This window comes from Sus scrofa, chromosome 18 (assembly GCF_054392235.1).
Source record: "Sus scrofa isolate SSC_HxYL_T2T_F1_AM1 chromosome 18, Sscrofa_HxYL_maternal_Yorkshire_Landrace_v2.0, whole genome shotgun sequence".
Taxonomy (NCBI): domain Eukaryota; kingdom Metazoa; phylum Chordata; class Mammalia; order Artiodactyla; family Suidae; genus Sus; species Sus scrofa.
This window is the reverse complement of record NC_139400.1, coordinates 17,233,672-17,251,981: the sequence shown is the minus strand read 5'-3', so window position 1 is coordinate 17,251,981 and position 18,310 is coordinate 17,233,672. Positions and strand designations below refer to the sequence as shown.

The 18,310-nt window shown below is 41.8% G+C and overlaps 1 protein-coding gene across 17 annotated transcripts in view; it reads left to right on the top strand.

Moving 5' to 3' along the window:
• The window catches only part of AGK (acylglycerol kinase), a 104,628-nt gene that overhangs the window by 66,084 nt on the left and 20,234 nt on the right, over positions 1-18,310 (top strand). For 16 of the 17 annotated variants that reach the window (XR_014833093.1, XR_014833095.1, NM_001143699.1 and 13 more), the window contains 2 exon segments: positions 14,181-14,260; positions 18,169-18,226. Coding sequence is in view for 14 of the 17 variants with exons in the window: in NM_001143699.1 (NP_001137171.1) it covers positions 14,181-14,260; positions 18,169-18,226 (138 nt within the window). In the remaining 3 variants the exon portion in view is untranslated. 17 annotated transcript variants of the gene reach the window in all.

Genomic DNA, 18,310 nt, shown 5'->3' with positions numbered 1-18,310 from the left:
TTATTTCTGGGCTTTCTGTCTCATTCTATTAATCTATATTTCTGTTTTTGTGCCATTACTATATTGTTTTGATGACTGTAGCTTTGTAGTATAGTATAGTCTGAAGTCACAGAGCCTGATTCCTCCAGTTCTGTTTTTCTTTTGCTATTTGGGGTCTTTTGTGTTTCCATACAAATTTTAAAATATTTTGCTCTAGTTCTGTGAAGAATGTCATTGGTAATTTGATAGGGATTGCATTGAACCTGTGATTGCTTTAGGTAGTATAGTCATTTTGACAATATTGATTCTTCCAATCCAAGAGCATGGTATATCTTTCCATCTATTTATGTGATCTTTGATTTCTTTTTCACAGCATCTTGTAGTTTTCAGATTACAGGTCTTTTGTCTAGGTAGGTTTATTCCTAGGTATTTTATTCTTTTGGATGTGATGGTAAATGGGATTGTTTCCCTGATTTCTCATTCTGATATTTCCTTGTTAGTATATAGAAATGCAATTGACTTCTGTATATTAATTTTGTATCCTGAAACTTTACCAAGTTCAAGGATGAGCTCTAACAGTTTTCTGGTAGTATCTGTAGGATTTTCTAGGTGTACTATCATGTCATCTGCAAACAGTGACAGTTTTATGTCTTATTTTCCAATTTGGATTCCTTTTATTTAATTTCTTTTTCTGCTGTAATTGCCATGGCTAGGACTTCTAAAACTATGTTGAATAACAGTGGTAAAGTGGACATCCTTTGAGTTCCCATCGTGGCTCAGTGGTTAACGAATCCGACTAGGAACCATGAGGTTGTGGGTTCGATCCCTAGCCTTGCTCAGTGGGTAAAGGATCCAGCATTGCCGTGAGCTGTGGTGTAGGTTGCAGATGTGGCTCAGATCTTGCATTGCTGTGGCTCTGGCGTAGGCTGGTGGCTGTAGCTCCGATTAGACCCCTAGCCTGGGAACCTCCATATGCTGCAGGAGTGGCCCTAGAAAAGGCAAAAGGACAAAAAAAAAAAAAAATTGACATCTTTGTCTTGTTCCTCATCTTAGGGGAAATGCTTTGAGTTTTTCACTATTGACAATGATGTTAGCTGTGGGTTTGTCATATATAGCTTTTATTATGTTGAGGTAGTTCCCCTCTGTGCCCACTCTCTGGAGAATTTTTATCAGAAGTGGGTGTTAAATTTTGTCAAAAGCTTTTTCTGCATCTATTGAGATGATCATATGGTTTTTATTTTTCAGGGGTGTTTTTTTTTTCTGTATTTTTCTCTTTAGGGCCTCACCTGAGGTACATGGAAGTTCCTGGGCTTAGGGTCAAATTGGAGCTGCAGCTGCCAGCCTATACCACAGCCTCAGCAACACAGGATCCGAGCCATATCTGTGACCTACACCACAGCTCACAGCAATGCTGGATCCTTAATCCACTGACCAAAGCCAGGGATCGAACCTGCATCTTCATGGACACTAGTCGTGATCCTAACCCACTGAGCCATGACAGGGACTCCATTTTATTTTTCCATTTGTCTATGTGGTCTATCACACTGATTGGTTTGTGGATATTAAAGAATCCTTGCATCCCTGGGATAAATCACACTTGATCATGGTGTATGATCCTTTTAATATATATTTGGATTTGGTTTGCTCATATTTTGTTGAGCATTTTTGCATCTATGTTCATTACTGATAATGGCCTATAATTTTCTTTTTTTTTGGTATCAGGGTGGTTTCATTGAATGAACTTGAGAGTGTTTCTTCCTCTGCAGGTTTTTGGAAGACTTTCAGTAGAACAAGTGTTAACTCTTCTCTGAATGTTTGCTAGAATTCTCCCGTGAAGACCTCAGGTCCTGGGTCTGAAAAACTCTTGTTTTTTGAAAGTTTTTAAATCACATTTTCAATTTCAGTGCTTATGATTGCTCTATTCACATCTTCTGTTTCTTCCTGGTTCTGAATTGGTAGGTTGTACCTTTGTAAGAATCTGTCCATTTCTTCTAGGTTGCAGTTGCTCATAGGAGTCTCTCTCTCTCTCTCTCTCTTTTTTTTTTTTTTTTGTCTTTTTGCTATTTCTTTGGGCCGCTCCCGCGGCACATGGAGGTTCCCAGGCTAGTGGTCGAATTGGAGCTGTAGCTGCCAGCCTATGCCGGAGCCACAGCAACGCGGGATCCGAGCCGAGTCTGCAACCTACACCACAGCTCACGGCAACACTGGATCCCACTGAGCAAGGCCAGGGACCAAACCCGCCACCTCATGGTTCCTAGTCGGATTTGTTAACCACTGCGCCACGACGGGAACTCCAACTCATAGGAGTCTCTTATGATTCTTTGTATTTCTGTGGTGTCGTTTCTAATTTTATTGCTTTGAACCCTCTCCCTTTTTTTCTTGATGAGTCTGGCTAAAGGTTTAACACTTTTGGTGATCTTTTCAAAGAACCGACTTTTGGTTCTATAGATGTCAGTTATTGATCTTCTATATTGTTTTCTTTGTCTCTCTGTCATTAATTTCTGCTCTGATCTTTATGATTTCTTTCCTTCTACCAATTTTTGGCTTTGTTCTTCTAGATGTTTTAGGTGTAAGATTAGGTTCTTTGTCTGTTCTTCTCTAGTTGTTTTAAGTGTCAGGTTAGGTTGTTTCTTTGAGTTTTTTCTTCTTTCCCAAGATAAGATTGTATTGCTCTAACTTAACTTCTCTCTCAGAACTGCTTTTGCTGTGTCCCATAGGTTTTGGATTGTTGTATCTTCATTATCATTTGTCTCTACGTATCTTTTGATTTCCTCTTTGATTTCTTCAATGATCCATTGGTTGTTTAGAAACATTTTGTTTGGCTTCCAGGAGTTTGTGTTTTTTGCTGTGTTTTTTTTTTTTTTTTCCTTCTTGTGGTTGATTTCTAATCTCATAGCATTGTGGTTCGAGAAAAATGCTTGAAATAATTTCAATTTTTTTAAATTGTCAAGGCTTGATCTCTGGCCCAAGATGTGATCTGTCCTCGAGAGTATGCCATGTGCACTTGAGAAGAATGCATATTCTGCTGCTTTGGGGTGGAATGTTCTATAGATATCAGTTAATTCTATCAGGTCTAGAATGTCATTTAAGGCCTGTGTTTCTTTGTTGATTTTCTGTCTGGATGATCTGTCCACTGATGTAAGTGGGGTATTAAAGTCCCCCACAATTATTGTGTTTCTGTCAGTTTCTCCTTTTATGACTGTTAGCAGATGCCTTTTGTATTCTGGTGCTCCTGTGTTGGGTGCGTATATAGTCACAGTTGTTATCTCTTCTTCTTGGATTGATCCTTTGATCATTATGTAATGTCCTTCTTTGTCTCTTGTGATCCTCTTTATTTTCAAATCTATTTTTCTAATATGAGTATTGCTGCTCCCACCTTTCTGTGATTTCTGTTTGCATGTAATACTTTCTTCCATCCCCTGACTTTAAGTCTGTATGTGTCCTTAGATCTAAAGTGGTCTCTTATAAACAGCATATATGTGGGTCTTATTTTTGTATTCACTCAGCCACTCTGTGTCTTTTAGTTGGAGCATTTAATCCATTTACATTCAATATAATTGTGACTATGTATGTACTTATTCCCAATTTCTTAATTTTGGGGGGTTATTATATTGGGTCTTTTTTCTTCCCTTCCTCTTTGTTGTCTTCTCTTGTGATTTGCTGACCTTCTTTAGGTATATCTGGATTGCTTTTTCTTTTTTATGTGTGTGTCCATTGTGATTCCAATTATATTTTGATATAACCACCTACAGATTTTAGAATTGTTTCTCCTTGCTGGTGTCTTAATTTCAAGTGTATTTTCAGTGTTCTGCTTTTCTCCTCTCCTCTTCTCATGCTTGCTAGTTTTTGTTGTTGTTGTCATTTGCCTTTTTTTGTAGGTCCACACCTGTGACATATGGAAGTTCCCAGGCTAGGGGTTGAATTGGAGCTGCAGCTGCTGGCCTATGCCACAGCCACAGCAACACAGGATCTGAGTGTATCTGTGACCTACAGCACAGCTTAGGGCAATGCCAGATCTTTAACCCACTGAGTGAGGCCAGGGTTCAAACCCACATCCTCATGGGTACTAGTTGGGTTTGTTACCACTGAGCCATAATGGGAACTCTTATGCTTGCTAGTTTTGATATCATATTTGTCAGTAAGTTATTTCCTAGTTTTATATTATCTTTGCCTTTACCAGTGAGTTTTTGTTTTTTTTTCTTTTTTTTTTTTTGGTAATAGTCTTGTTTTTAATTGTGGTTTTTCCTTTTCTGGTTAAACAAGTTCCTTTAGTAGTTGTAGATCTGGTTTGGGGGTGCTGAATTCTCTTAGTTTTTGCTTGTCTGAAAAGCTTTTGATCTCTCCATCAAATCTGAACAACAGCTTTGCTGGGTAGAATGTTCTTGGTTCTAGGTTACTCCTCTTCATCACCTCAAATACAACTTGCCACTCCCTTCTGGCTTGTAGAGTTTCTGCTGAAAGTCAGCTGTTATCCTTATAGGATTTCCTTTGTATGTTATTTGTTGCTTTTCCCTTGTGGCTTTTAATATTTTTCCTTTGTATTTAATTTTTGTCAGTTTAATTGGTATGTGTCTCACTGGGTTTTCTTTGGGTTTATCCTGTATGGGATTCTCAGTGCTTCCTCAACTTGAGTGAGTGTTTTCTCTTCCATACTAGGGAAGTTTTTTGGCTATAATCTCTTACAATATTTTCCGCAGCCCTTTCTTCTTCTGGAACCCCTGAGATGTGAATGTTGGTATGATTACTGTTGTCCCAGAAATCTCTTAGTCCCTCTTCCATTCTTTTCATTCTTTTTTCTTTATATTTTTTCCTGTGGCAGTGATTTCCACCATTCTGTCTTCCATCTCACGTATTCGTTCTTTTGACTTCATTATTCTACTATTGTTTCCTTCTAGTGTATTTTTCATTTCAGATATTGTGCTATTCATCTTGCCCTTTAAATCCTCTAGCTCTTTGTTAAACATTTCTTTTAACTTCTTGAGCTGTGTCTCCATTCTTTTTCCAATATTTGGGTTGTCTTTACTATCATCACTCTGAATTCTTTCAGGTAGATTTCCTTCTCCTCATCATTTAGTTGTTTTTGTGTGTTTTTGTCTTGTTGCTTTGTGAGAAAGCTACTTCTTTGTTGTCTCATAATGTCTGCCTTTCTGTTTATCATCTCCTTAACAGCAGGTATGACGATGCAGCAGCAGGTGCCCAGTCCTGGAGTTCTCAGTGGTGGTAGAGGTTCATGTGTACCCAGAGCACGTGTTGGGAGCACTGGTATCACACTACCTCTGTTGGAGCTGGGTGGCTGCTAGGGATGGAGTCTGTGAGGCAATGGTGGCAGTGATTCACAGTTCACAGGATTGCTTTTGTAGCATGCACATGCAGCAGTGGCTCCTGTGACCCCTCCTACTGCCAGGTAGCTCTCAGGACTATTTCCTTTAGTTCCTCATGTCAGCAGCTGCTCCTGCAGTTCCTCCCTTTGCCAGGGAGGCTCTTGGGACTGCTTTCTGTAACCGTAGGGGCAGAAAGTGTTCTGCAGTCACTCCCCTTGTTTGGCCACTCTAGGGCTCTCTCTCTGTGGCCCCAAGGATGGTTCTGCTCCCTAACTATTGCTAAAAGGCGCTCTCTGTGGCTGCAGGACTTGGACTTCTGGCAGTCCCTCCCCTGCTTGACTTCTGGCAGGAGTGCTCTCTGTATGTGCTGCAGATCAGAATGTGGACCAGTGGGCCTCTCGTGGCTCCTTTGGCATGGAAAAAATGCCACTGGTTCCAGCCCCTGTGGAGTTGCTGGCAGGAGCCGTGGAGCTTGTGCTTATCTCCGGCTGGGCAGTTTGCAGCTCCCACAGGGAACATACACTGGCAACCCTCTCACGTCTCTTTTTGTGCAGAATGGGTGCCATTGGTGCAGGCCCCTGCACAGCCACTGGCAGGATCCATAGAGCTTGCGTTATTCCTCTGGGCAGTTACTCCACCTGCTCTGAGTTCTCTGTAGCCCTCAAAACAGAGCTGCTCTCCAGCTGCTGCTGGGTGGCTCCCAGAGCTGAAGCAGGCGGTGTCCTGCAGCCTGAGAGCATGCAGGGAACCCTAAATGTTAATCTTAATCTAACCGAATCTAATAATGAGAAAACAATCAGTGCTAAATCGAGGAACATTCTAAAAACAACCGTTGATTTGGCCTCCTCAAAATGTCATTGTCATGAAATCTAAAAGAAGGTAGAGAATCTGTTCAAGATTAAGGGAAACTGAAGAAATATAATATTAAATCCAGTATGAGATCCTGGATTGGAAAAATGAAATATAGTGACAACCATAACAGATATCAGAGATATTTTAATATGGATGATATATTAGATGTTACATGCCAATCTTAGATTTCTTGAGAGTGACCATGGTGTTATGGGTATGTCCTGTATGTCTTTGTTCTTAGGAGTGAAAGGTCATGAAGTACAATTTATTTGCAAATGATTTAACAATGCTGCAAACTACACACACACAGATAAAGCTAATGAGGAAATGTTGGCATGGCGAATCTGGGGGAGAGGTATAAATGACATTCATTGCACATATAAAATGATATTTTGTTTGATAATCATACCAAAAATAGATTTTGAAGGGAAGGAGACCCAATAGCCTTTCCTGATTCTTGATCAGAATGCTCTCTCTTCTATAATGGGAAAAGAGGAGTTCCCTGGTGGCTCACTAGGTTAAGAATCCAGTGTTGTCACTGCTGTGGCTCAGGTTCAATCCCTGGCCCCAGACCTTCTGCATACTGCAGGTATTGCCAAAAAAACCCAAAGAAGACAGAAACAACAAAACAAAACAACAGAGAAAAGATATTCTCAGTTGATAGTGGTTAAGTAGGGATTCCTCCTTCGTCTAAATTTCTTTATTTCTCCTTGGAAAAGGCAGTTTCCTAAGGAGGCTGAGCCATAAGGTCAAATAATTTTATAAACAGTGAAACCTGCATTTTTTTACTCAGATTTGGCCTTAAGATGTGCCAGCCACATTCAGGTTGTCCTCCAAGGCCATGCGCATCTTGTATTCATGCAGGTTTCCAAGCATCTGTGAAAGAAGTATCCATGCTGTGTCACGATTCTAAACTTCCATCCTGAGACGCCACTCTTATTTATATAGCATTTGCTATGTGCATGTTTATGGTTGGTGAACCCACGCGCTTGCAGCCCATTTCCCTTTTATTTGTTTTTGTTCTTTATGCTGGGAGATCTAGACTCTCTCCCCTGACCTCGCTGGTCAGGATAAAAGTGATTTAAGTTGCAGTCGATTCCTTAGCACATAATAAAGCTAAATCGTTCTCACAAAATGTGCTGAGGGAAATGTTAGGCTAGGAAAGATGCCACAGATCAGCATCCATGAAGATATTGTTTTAAAATGTTATTACCAAAGGAGGGAATCAGGATGGATCTCTTAATACCTGAATGATTTACTGCTTCTTATTTATGCGTGAGAAGTGAGGCATTCTAGAGTATTTAGGACTTAACTGGAAATTCTTGACTGTGCCTGTATTTAAATGTCTCTTGTCTCCTTTATCTTTTTCTTTCAAATACACTGGCTTTGTGAATTGATGAAACCAGTATCAAATTTACCACATTACTCTGTATGTTGATAACACAGACCAGGAAGCAGAAAACTTTTAAAATCAATTCCTAGAAAACATAGTACAATAGCTTCTACTGTGGTTCTGAAGCAACCCGCCAGGCTGACTTTGTCTTCTCTTTTTCCTTTGTTTCTGGAAATTGCAATTATGTAAAAGCAATTAAACATGTAACTGAAGAGTCTCCAAAGATAAAAGAAATAGTGCTTGGAAGCTATAATAATGCTCTATATTTACATTACCCAATGTGAGTTCACATATTCTTAGACCCTCTTAGCCAGTGAGAGAGGCAAGATATGTATTAATATCTTCATTTGACAGATTTTATTAAAAAGTATCATCTGGTCACAGGACTGGTCGTGCTGGAGACAGACATGGACTCCATATTTTCTGTTTTAGGATCCATGGCTTTTTCCTTCACTGCTTTGTTCAGGTGGGATCACTCTTGGCCTGTCCCCTGATTTTTAAAGGGCAGTTTTTCCATAGAGTCGTCTATAATGCCTTGAACTTGACTTTAAAGTAACTGCTGTAAGGATTTGTGAAATTCTTTCTAGTTCTTTCAGCTGGATTCAGACCTTGCCTATGAAGGAGCCAATGCGGAGAATAGGGGAGGTGGTAAGAAGGGCAGAGGGAGAGGGAGAAGTTCACACATCACTCCTGGCTGCTGACACGGCTTTCTTCTGTGAAAGCAAGCCCCCATGCTGCTCGTTCTCTTATGATGGTGCTTAGCGCTGCTTTAGAGCTCCTCCTGCCTTGTTTCTTTCTCTTCATTTAGAATCCCTGACATTCCTAGATTAGACACCTGTCTATCTGGTTGACAGTTTTCTTTTCACTGTTCCTTTTGTGTGATTCGAACCAGCTGACCCAGTTATTTTCCTCTGCAAACCATGAGGTCATTTCTCTGCACAGATTTACTCCTTTCCAGGGGCACCTCTGACGTGGAGCAGCTCATCTCCTTTGCTGCCAAGACCTGGCTGTGTGCCTGTCTTTCTGTGTCTGTGTTTGTCTCCTGGCCTCTCCATCTCTATCACCCAGACCATCACTGGGCTAAGATACAGTGGTGCTTTTTCTGTTGGCTTCTGCTCTTTCTGACCTTGCGTATTTCTCCTGTGCTTGTATGAGCTCCAGCCGGGGCCAGTCTCTTCGCTGCTGACCTCGGGCATCTTCTGAAGCCTAAGGGCTCCGTGCCTATCTGCCTTCTAGACTCTTCACACTCTTCCCTCACCTCCTTTCCTACTGTCAAGAGCCATTCCCAGCCCTTGCGAGACCACAGCCCCCAATTCAGTGGAACCTGAAGGTTACACAGCTTCTCAGTTAATCTTAACAGAAGATTCCTAAACTTTGAGTTCCCGTCGTGGCGCAGTGGTTAACGAGTCCGACTAGGAACCATGAGGTTGTGGGGTTGATCCCTGGCCTTGCTCAATGGGTTAGGGATCCGGCATGCCGTGAGCTGTGGTGTAGGTCGCAGACGCAGCTCAGATATCGCGTTGCTGTGGCTCTGGCGTAGGCTGGTGGCTACAGCTCTGATTCGACCCCTAGCCTGGGAACCTCCATATACCACTGGTGCAGCCCTACAAAAGACAAAAAGACCAAAAAAAAAAAAAAGAATATTGCTAAAATCCTTCCCACCACATGAAGAAAGAGAAAATTGTCTCAGAGCACCCATCATGAAGTCTCGAGTACTTAGCTCAGCCATTCCTGCCTGCTCTACATGCTTCAGAACAGCATGTCCCCCGGGAATGTTACTTATGCAAAGTGTCTTCCCAGAAGAGGGCTGCACAGTTAACAGCTCAGGAAAACCGTATATAGTATTTCTCCTTTTGGAAATTTATAACATACGTTAACATGTTAAAGACTCTAAGAAGAACTGCAGTAAACATAGCTTGTTTCAAACTAAATAAGTTTGCTATTTCCCCACTTATTTCAACATGGAATCTTCTATCATCATCATCGTTACTATATGTAACACTTAAGATCTTAAGAAACATCTGGGAACTGTTCCCATAGATACAGCCAATTATTCACATAATGTTGTTTCTCACCCTTAGGCCAGAATGCAGCTTCCTGCCTCATTTCTTTTCTTTCTCTCTACTCTTCCCTTCAACCTCCCCAATCGAGGTCCTTTATTCTTTTTTTTTTTCTTCTTTTTTTTCTTTTTTGGGAGGACTGGGGAAATCACTATGGTATACACTTACTATTGTAATAGAATGTTCTTCCTCAGGGGACCTGGCCTCTCTCCTGCATCCCCCCCTCTAATTAGCACACATCTTCCCTAGCCTGATACAGAACAATTCAGCCTTGTTCATTCTCCTTCAGTATAAAATAGTGTTTGACTCACTGTTGGGAACCTCCTAGGTAGATCTCCAAAAATTTTAAGATAAATAAATTGAAGTTATTTATAATGAATAAATGACGAGTTCCCATCGTGGTACAGTGTAAACGAATCCGACTAGGAACCATGAGGTTGCAGGTTCAATCCCTGGCCTCTCTCAGTGGGTCAAAGATCCGGCATTGACATGAGCTGTGGTGTAGGTCACAGACATGGCTCGGATCTGGCGTGGCTGTGGTTGTGGTGTAGGCCAGCAGCTGTAGCTCTGATTAGACCCCTAGCCTGGGAACCACTATATACCACAGGTGCAGCCCTAAAAATAAATAATAAATTTAGGATTTATATGGATATATATTTTGTACACACACACACTTTTGGGGAATTAAAATATATAGATTTCATTAAAAAAAAAATTCCTCGCATCCCCTACTTCCTGCCTCTGTCAATCACCAGTCTTATTTTCTGAATTTTTTTGAGCTTGTTTTTTGTTTTGTTTTGTTTTTGTTAGATTCCACATATAAGGGAGAGCGTAGTTGTATTTGTCTGTTTCTGACTTATTTCACTTAGTACAATGCCCTCAAGGTCCATTCATGTTGTCCCAAATGGCAGGATTTCATTCTTTTTTATTGCTAAATAATATTCCTCCGTGCGTGTGTATACACACCACAATATTTTTATCCATTCTTCTGTCCGTGGATACTTAGGTTGTTGCCATATCTTGGCTGTTGTAAATAATCCTGCAGTAAACAGGGGGGTGCCTATGCCTTTTGAGTTAGTGTTTTTGTTTTCTTTGGCTAAATACCTAGGAGAGGAATTGCTAGGTCATATGGTAGTTCTATTTTACATTTTTTGAGGAACCTCTATATTGTCTTCTATAGTGACTATACCAACAGTTTGTGAGAGTTCTGTTTTCTCTGCATCCTCACCAACACTTTTTAAAAAATCTTTTCGATAATAGCCATTCTAACAGTTGTCAGGTGATATTGTGATTGTGTTTGCATTTCCCTAATGGTTCATGATGTTGAGCATCTTTTCGCTTACCTATTGGCCATCTGTTTGTCTTCTTTGGAAAAATGTTTATCCTGATCATCTCATTTTTCAAGTGGATTTTTTTTTTCTATTGAGTTGTACGAGTTCTTTATATATTTTGGATATTAAGCCCTTAGCAGATACATGATTTCCAAATACTTTTTCCTATTCTCTAGGTTGTCTTCTCATTTTATTGATGGTTCCTTTGTTGTACAGAAGCTTTTTAGTGTAAGGTAGCCCCACTTAATTATTTTTGCTCTTGTTGCTTTTGCTTTTGGCGTCAGATTCAAAAATCATCACCAAAGGCCTATGCGAAGAGGCTAACACCCTATGTTTTGTTCTAGGAGCTTTATTGTTTCAGGTCTTATATTCAAGTCATTAATCCATTTTAAGTTAATCTTTGTATATGGTGTAAGACTGGTCCATTTTCATTATTTTGCATGAGACTGTCCAGTTTTCCTAGCATCATTCATTGAAGAAATTTTCCCCACTGTATGTTCTTGGCTCCTTTGTCATAAATTAATTGACCTTATATGTGTGGGTTTATATCTGGGCTCTCTATTCTGTTCCATTGATTTATGTGTCTGTTTTTATGTCAGTACCATGTAGTTTTATTTACTATAGCTTTATAATATAGTTTGAAATTAGGGAGTGTGATGCTTCCAGCTTTGTTCTTCTTTCTCAGGAGTGCTTTGACTACTTGGGGTTTTTTTTGTGGTTCCATGCAGATTTAAGGATTATTTGCTCTATTTCTTTAAAAATTGCCATTGGAATTTTGGTAGGGATTGTACTGAGTCTGTAGATAGCTTTGGGTAGTATGGACATTTGAATATCATTACTTGTAATAATCCAGAAGCACAGAATATCTTCCCATGTATTTGTTTTGTTTTCACTTTCTTTCATTAGTAAATAAGCAGATTCCTAGTAAGGAGATTGAATCAATAATCAAAAATCTTTCAACAAACAAAAGTCCAGACAGTTTCACTGGTGAATGTTACCAAACGTACACACACACACACACACACACACACACACACACACACACGTATATACAGGTCTTTCACCTCCTTGGTTAAATTTATTCCTAGGTATTGATGTAATTATAGATGAAATTGTTTGCTTTATTTCTCTTTCTGATCATTTGGTATAATATAGAAATGTTATGGATTTTTGTCTATTGATTTTGTATTCTGCAACATTAATGAATTTATTAGTTTTTTCATGTCATCTGTAAATAGTGATAGTTTTACTTCATTTTTTCTAATTTGTATGCCTTTTTTTTCCTTTTCTCTCCTAATTCTCCTGGGTAAGACATCCAACTCTATGTTGAATGAAAGTGCTAAGAGTAGGCGTCTTCTTCTTTCTTGTTCATGGTCTTAGAGGAAAGGCTTTTAGCTTCTTACTGTTGAGTATGATATTACCTTGTTACATATGGCCTTTATTATGTTGGGGGAGGTTTCCTCTGTATTCAGTCTGTTGAATTTTTATCATAAATCAATGTTGAATTTTGTCACATACCTTTTCTGCATTTAGTGAGATGGTGATATGACGTTTTACCTTATTCTTTAAAATTTGTAGTTTGTCTTGAAACTTGTGTTATCCCTGACCATCCATCTCCTATGTTCCTCACTCATTGTACAGTTGTACCTGTTCTGTATAACACTTGATAGATATCTCTATTCTTTGAACCTAGTGCATTGTATTGTTATTGTCTGTGTCTGTATCCCCCCCCACCCCACTCCTAATGGAGTGAGCTCTTTGACAACAGACATTTTTTATCGCTAGTTCCTGATATGTAATATATAACCATTAATGATTCACGAAAAAAAAATGAATGGATGAATGATGTGGTCAGGATGGCTCAAGCCCTGCTGTGGGCACCCACGAGACTAATATATCCTTGCTGTGCCAGTTGTGAGTTGTCTCACCATTACCTCTTTGCTCTACCATTTCTCTCTAGTCCCTTCCCCTCTACTTAAGCAGGTGTAAAGAGCAGAAAAGCAAATCTGTTTCAACAGGTACACCCTCAAGGAGTGAGAGGCCCCTGTCTTTTACTTGTAAGCTGGCCCCTAGAGAACACTCGCTTATTTCAGTGCCGTGGCAATAGGAGTGAAAGTGGGATTGAAGTGGGACTGAGGGAAGCACCACCTCTCCTAAGAAGATTCTTTCTCCAGGCCAGCAACTTACAGTGCCACAGATTCTCCTACAGTTCCTAATCTTTTGCTTCCAGATGCAATCAATGATGGCATGGTGGAAACTGTGCCCGTTTAGCAAATTCTGTGATATTGTGTGTGTGTGTTTGTGTGTGTGTATTTGGCAGCTCTCTTTAGAATGTGGGGATACCCTTGGGCTTTCGCTGCAATTCTGAGCCACAGTAAAAGTATCTCTCAGAATCCTAGCGTATGTATTTTCATATATAGTCCATCGTGGAGTATAAACTCTTAGACTGGCTCTATTGTGTGTGTTCCACATATTGCTAAATGCACTGGCTTATTAGAAACTTGCTAATAATGCAGTATTCAGTCATAAAGCATTGGACTAAATCTGAATCACTTTTTTGTTTGTTTGTTTGAAGAGCTACGTCTGCGGTATGTGGAAATTCCCAGGCTAGGGGTCGAATCAGAGCTGCAGCTGCCGGCCTATGCCATAGCCACAGTCACACAGGATCCAAGCCGCATCTATGACCTACACCACAGCTTGTCCCAACACCAGATCCTGAATTCACTAAGTGAGGACTGGGATCAAACCCGCATCCTAAGGATACTAGCAGGGCTCCTAACCTGCTGAACCACAGTGGAAACTCTGAATCACTTTTTACTCCAACTTGTTATGACAATTATCTGGCTGTATTTTCAGATACTCGGGTGAAACGTTCTGGAGTACCTACCAGGATTCCCATCTTCCTTGACAGCTCTTGGCTTTCCAAAGAGAATGCAGGCTTAAATTATCTTTGCCTTGGACATTCTGGTCCAAGAATCAGTGTAGTGATTATAGTCTGAAGTATGATCATATGTTTTCTTGCCAGAAGACTCATGAGGGCTAATGCATACAAATGTGTTTCATTTTACAGTATGGTTTATTCAGGTACTTTTACTGAGCGCTCACAGAGTCAATTTCTTAGATTTTGAACCTAGCTTTTAGAATTTTGGTTTGATGAAAAGTGGGCCATGGACATTTGCTATTTACTTATGTGTAGAGAGTGCCAAGGTATTATCATCGTTAATTTAATGTATTTAACTTGCAGGGTGAAAAGGAACAGCCTGTGTTTGCACTGACCGGCCTCCGATGGGGATCTTTCCGAGATGCTGGTGTCACAGTTAGCAGGTAAAAGGTCGCTATGTTAATGTGTGGTGATTTTATTTTTTATTTTTTTATTTGTTTGTCTTTTTGCCTTTTCAGAGCTGCACCTGCGGCATATGGAAGTTCCCAGGCTCAGGGTCAAATCAGAGCTGTAGCTGCTGGCCTACACCACAGCCACAGCAATGCCAGATCCTAGCTGCATCTGCGACCTACCCCACAGCTCACGACAATGTTGGATCCTTAATCCACTGAGCGAGGCCAGGGATCGAACCTGTGGCCTCATGGATGCTAGTCAGATTCGTTTCTACTGAGCCATGGCAGGAACGTCTTGTAGTGATTTTAAAACATCTTGTTCTGTCCCTGCCTGAGGTTTTAGCGTATAGTGATCTAGCGATAGATGTGATGGGCCTGGAGACTGAATTATGTATGAATCCTAGAGGGACACCTTCTGTGCAGAAAGCCTGGAGAAGGTCCCACTTGCCTCCGCACCAGCCTGACGTGAACCAAAGCAGAGCAGAGCGCATCTCTCTTTGGAGACATCCCTACTGAGCACGGTCAGGCCAGGCCAGCCTGAAGGGTGCTGGATGACCTCTGCTCCCGGGCCTGCTTCGCTGGGCACCACGTGAAGGGCCCCGCTGGGGCCAGAGCCTCATGGGGCTTTGGCAGCCCTGGTCAGAAGACTCCCCGGAGCAAGCGGTGCTGCTTCTGAAGGCCTAGCAGATTGACAGGCCTAGACCACCTGTTTCAGAGGAAGAAAGGCAAGTTCCTGGCTAGGCCTGGGGAGGTGATTGGAGGGCAGCTGCTGCTTTTCTTGAGAAGGGCCTTATTTTTGGAGAACTCCTTGTGTGGGATGCAACTACAGGCTCCAGAGGAGGGTGTGTGTCCTGCTGCGTGTAAGGAGGAGAGGCCCGCAGGTGAGGGCTTCCCGAGGTGGGGCCCAGGCAGGTTTGCTTCCTGTCTGGCGGGCGTGGTCTTTTCTTTCCCTTTCCTTGCAAACAGGCTTACAGTCTTCATCTTGTTTCAGTGAATTACGGTTGATCTCACACCCAGCTTTTATCCAGAAACCCCTCTTTTCGCTCTGTAGGCCTTCCTGCCGCATTGTCTGTACAGAAACTTCTCTGACTTGCGGCACTTGGTGATTCCTGCTCGTGAAGTGCCTGACAGTGGACTCCGAAAGGAGAGGGCTACCGAATCACAGCCCACGTTGCATCCTTTTCTGTCTCACAGCTTTTATTTGCAAGTGAGCCCTGATGATCTTGACTCCACACATCATCTTGTGTCTGCTCTGTCATCTCAGACACCAGCAATTTCCTAGGAGAAGATGCTTCATTTTCCCTCAGAAAGTCTGATGAGAGCAGAGTGCCTTCTCAGTGTGTCGAGCACGAGCAGAGGGCCCCCCGTCGAGGAATCTCACACGCACCCATATCCCGACTGATTTCTGAACCATATTTCTTATTTTTAGTTTATTTTGTCTATTTATTTTATTTTTTAATTTTATATATACACAGGAATGCTACTCAGCCATAAAAAAGAAGGAAGTAATGCCATTTGCAGCAACATGGATACAACTAGAGACTCTCGTACTGAGTGAAGTATGATATCACTTATATCTGGAATCTAATATATGGCACAAATGAACCATAACTTTTAAAAGTCTGGCTGTGGTTATCTGATACCTGGACTAGGACTGTCCATGGCGTTGCTCTGTGTGTTGTGGAAGAAACAATTGGGAAGCAAGAAACCATTTCTTAGCCGGCCTTAGGAAGACTGCCAGTGCAGTGTCAGAACTTGCTCTTGATGGAGACGAAAGAAACTGCGGGCAGTTTCTCTCTAAGCCGCCTTGGCAGCAATGTGTTTCTGTCCGGCTACCTGGGAAAAGAAGCACAGCATTAAGTGAGCTTTGAAACAATACAGCGAGGGAGTTCTCGTTTGGGCTTAGCGGTTAACGAAATTGACTCGTATCCATGAGGACGCGGGTTTGATCCCTGGCCCTGCTCAGTGGGTTAAGATTCTAGCATTGGGAGTTCCCGTCGTGGTGCAGTGGTTAACAAATCACGGACTAGGAACCATGAATTTGCGGGTTCGGTCCCTGCCCTTGCTCAGTGGGTTGACGATCCGGCGTTGCCGTGAGCTGTAGTGTAGGTTGCAGACACGGCTCGGATCCTGCGTTGCTGCGGCTCTGGCGTAGGCTGGCGGCTACAGCTCCGACTGGACCCCTAGCCTGGGAACCTCCATATGCCGCGGGAGCGGCCCAAAGAAATAGCAAAAAGACAAAAATAAATAAATAAATAAATAAAGATTCTAGCATTGCCATGAGCTGTGGTGTAGGTCACAGATGCAGCTCAGCTTCTGTGTTGCTGTGGCTGTGGTGCAGGCTGGCAGCTCCAGCTCCAGTTTGACCCCTAGCCTGGGAATTTCCATATGCCACAGGCGTGGCCCTAAAAAGACGGAAACAAACAAACAATAGAGCAAAAACCAACAACAATCAGCTGATGACAGCTCTCGTTAATAGCACCACAGTACTCAGCTGAGTGGTAGTTAGCATGGTTCTGCATTGCTGGCTGGCTACCTGAACTCCTTCCTCTGGCATCAGGGCCCAGCTTAATCTGGTACCACCTCTCATCGCTTAGGTGTGTGGCTTTGCTCGTAAGCTTTTCCTCTGGCCTCGGGTCTCAGTGTTTTCTGTACATTGGCCACTCCTCCTGCCTGGAGTGATTTCCTTTCTTCTCTCGTGGGTCTAAACCCAACTCCTATTTCTGGGTTTCATGGCCTTATTTTGTTCCTGTGTCATTCGTTATGTGAGCGCGGTTGCTCCAATGATTTTAGGCCCTTAATGATTTCTTGTTCCTTCTTGACTCTCTTTACCAATTAATAGTGATCAGTTTAAACCATGTCATATAGATATATAGTCATTTATGGTTTTCTGTTGCTTTGGGGGGGGTCTTTACTAAAGCCCTCAAAGGTAAGACTTTTATCTCTTTATATTGCTTCCATTTCCTTCATATATAAGTGCTAAATAAATGCATATTGGAGCGGAAACAAATCCGACTAGGAACCATGAGGTTGCAGGTTCAATCCCTGGCCTCACTCAGTGGGCTGGGGATCTGGCATTGCTGAAGCTCTGATGTAGGCCAACGGCTACAGCTCCAATGTGACCCCTAGCCTGGGAACCTCCATATGCTGCGGGTGTGGCCCTAAAAAGCAAAATAAATGAATAAATAAATAAGTGAATAAATGCATATTGATCCGAATCAAATCGGGAGCAGTTAAGATGGGCTGGTAGGTGACAGAGATCCAGTTTAAGGGAGAAATCCACTTCCGGGCACTTTTCTCATTGCAACTAGACACCTTTTCCTCTCGGGTAGCTTTTCCGTATTTGGCAAAACGAAGTAGACCTTCTCTCCCAGATGTCCCTTTCGCCGAGTTCATACTGCCTAACATGAGTAATGTGGAATTATGCTGATGTACAGATTTTAATGGCATGTTTGCGTGCGAGAGAGAACATGATGTACAAGATGCAGTCATTTAGCTCCTGAGTGATGCGTCGGCTGCCCGCGTCGGCGTCTCATTGTGGCTTTATCACTCTCTACTCACTCAGAATATACACTCACCTATCTTCTAGGGTGGAAAGTATGTATTACAGTGATACCTGTGAATTAGAGATTCAAGGAGACTCTGATTGTATATCCTTTGTAAATTGCCAGACTCTATCTGCTGTAGAACTAATTATGTACCGGTTGACGTGGTATTCAAATGCTGATGAACAACTTACCATGACACTTTTTTATCCTAAACCACCGTCTCCAAGCCTCCAGAGCAGACACTCATGGTAGCAGTGCAATTCTAGCGTATTATCCATCATGAATGGTACCTAGCACACTGATAATTCTTTTAATATTCTAATTAGATTTTTTTATCTCCTCCTTCCTCAGGTACTGGTATCTCGGGCCTCTAAAAACCAAGGCAGCCCACTTTTTCAGCACTCTTAAGGTAAATGCAGTTTACAGTGTAGAAATTGCCCTCTGTTATTTGTTATTCCTCTGCGATGCGTGTATTTGGAATTTTGAAAACATT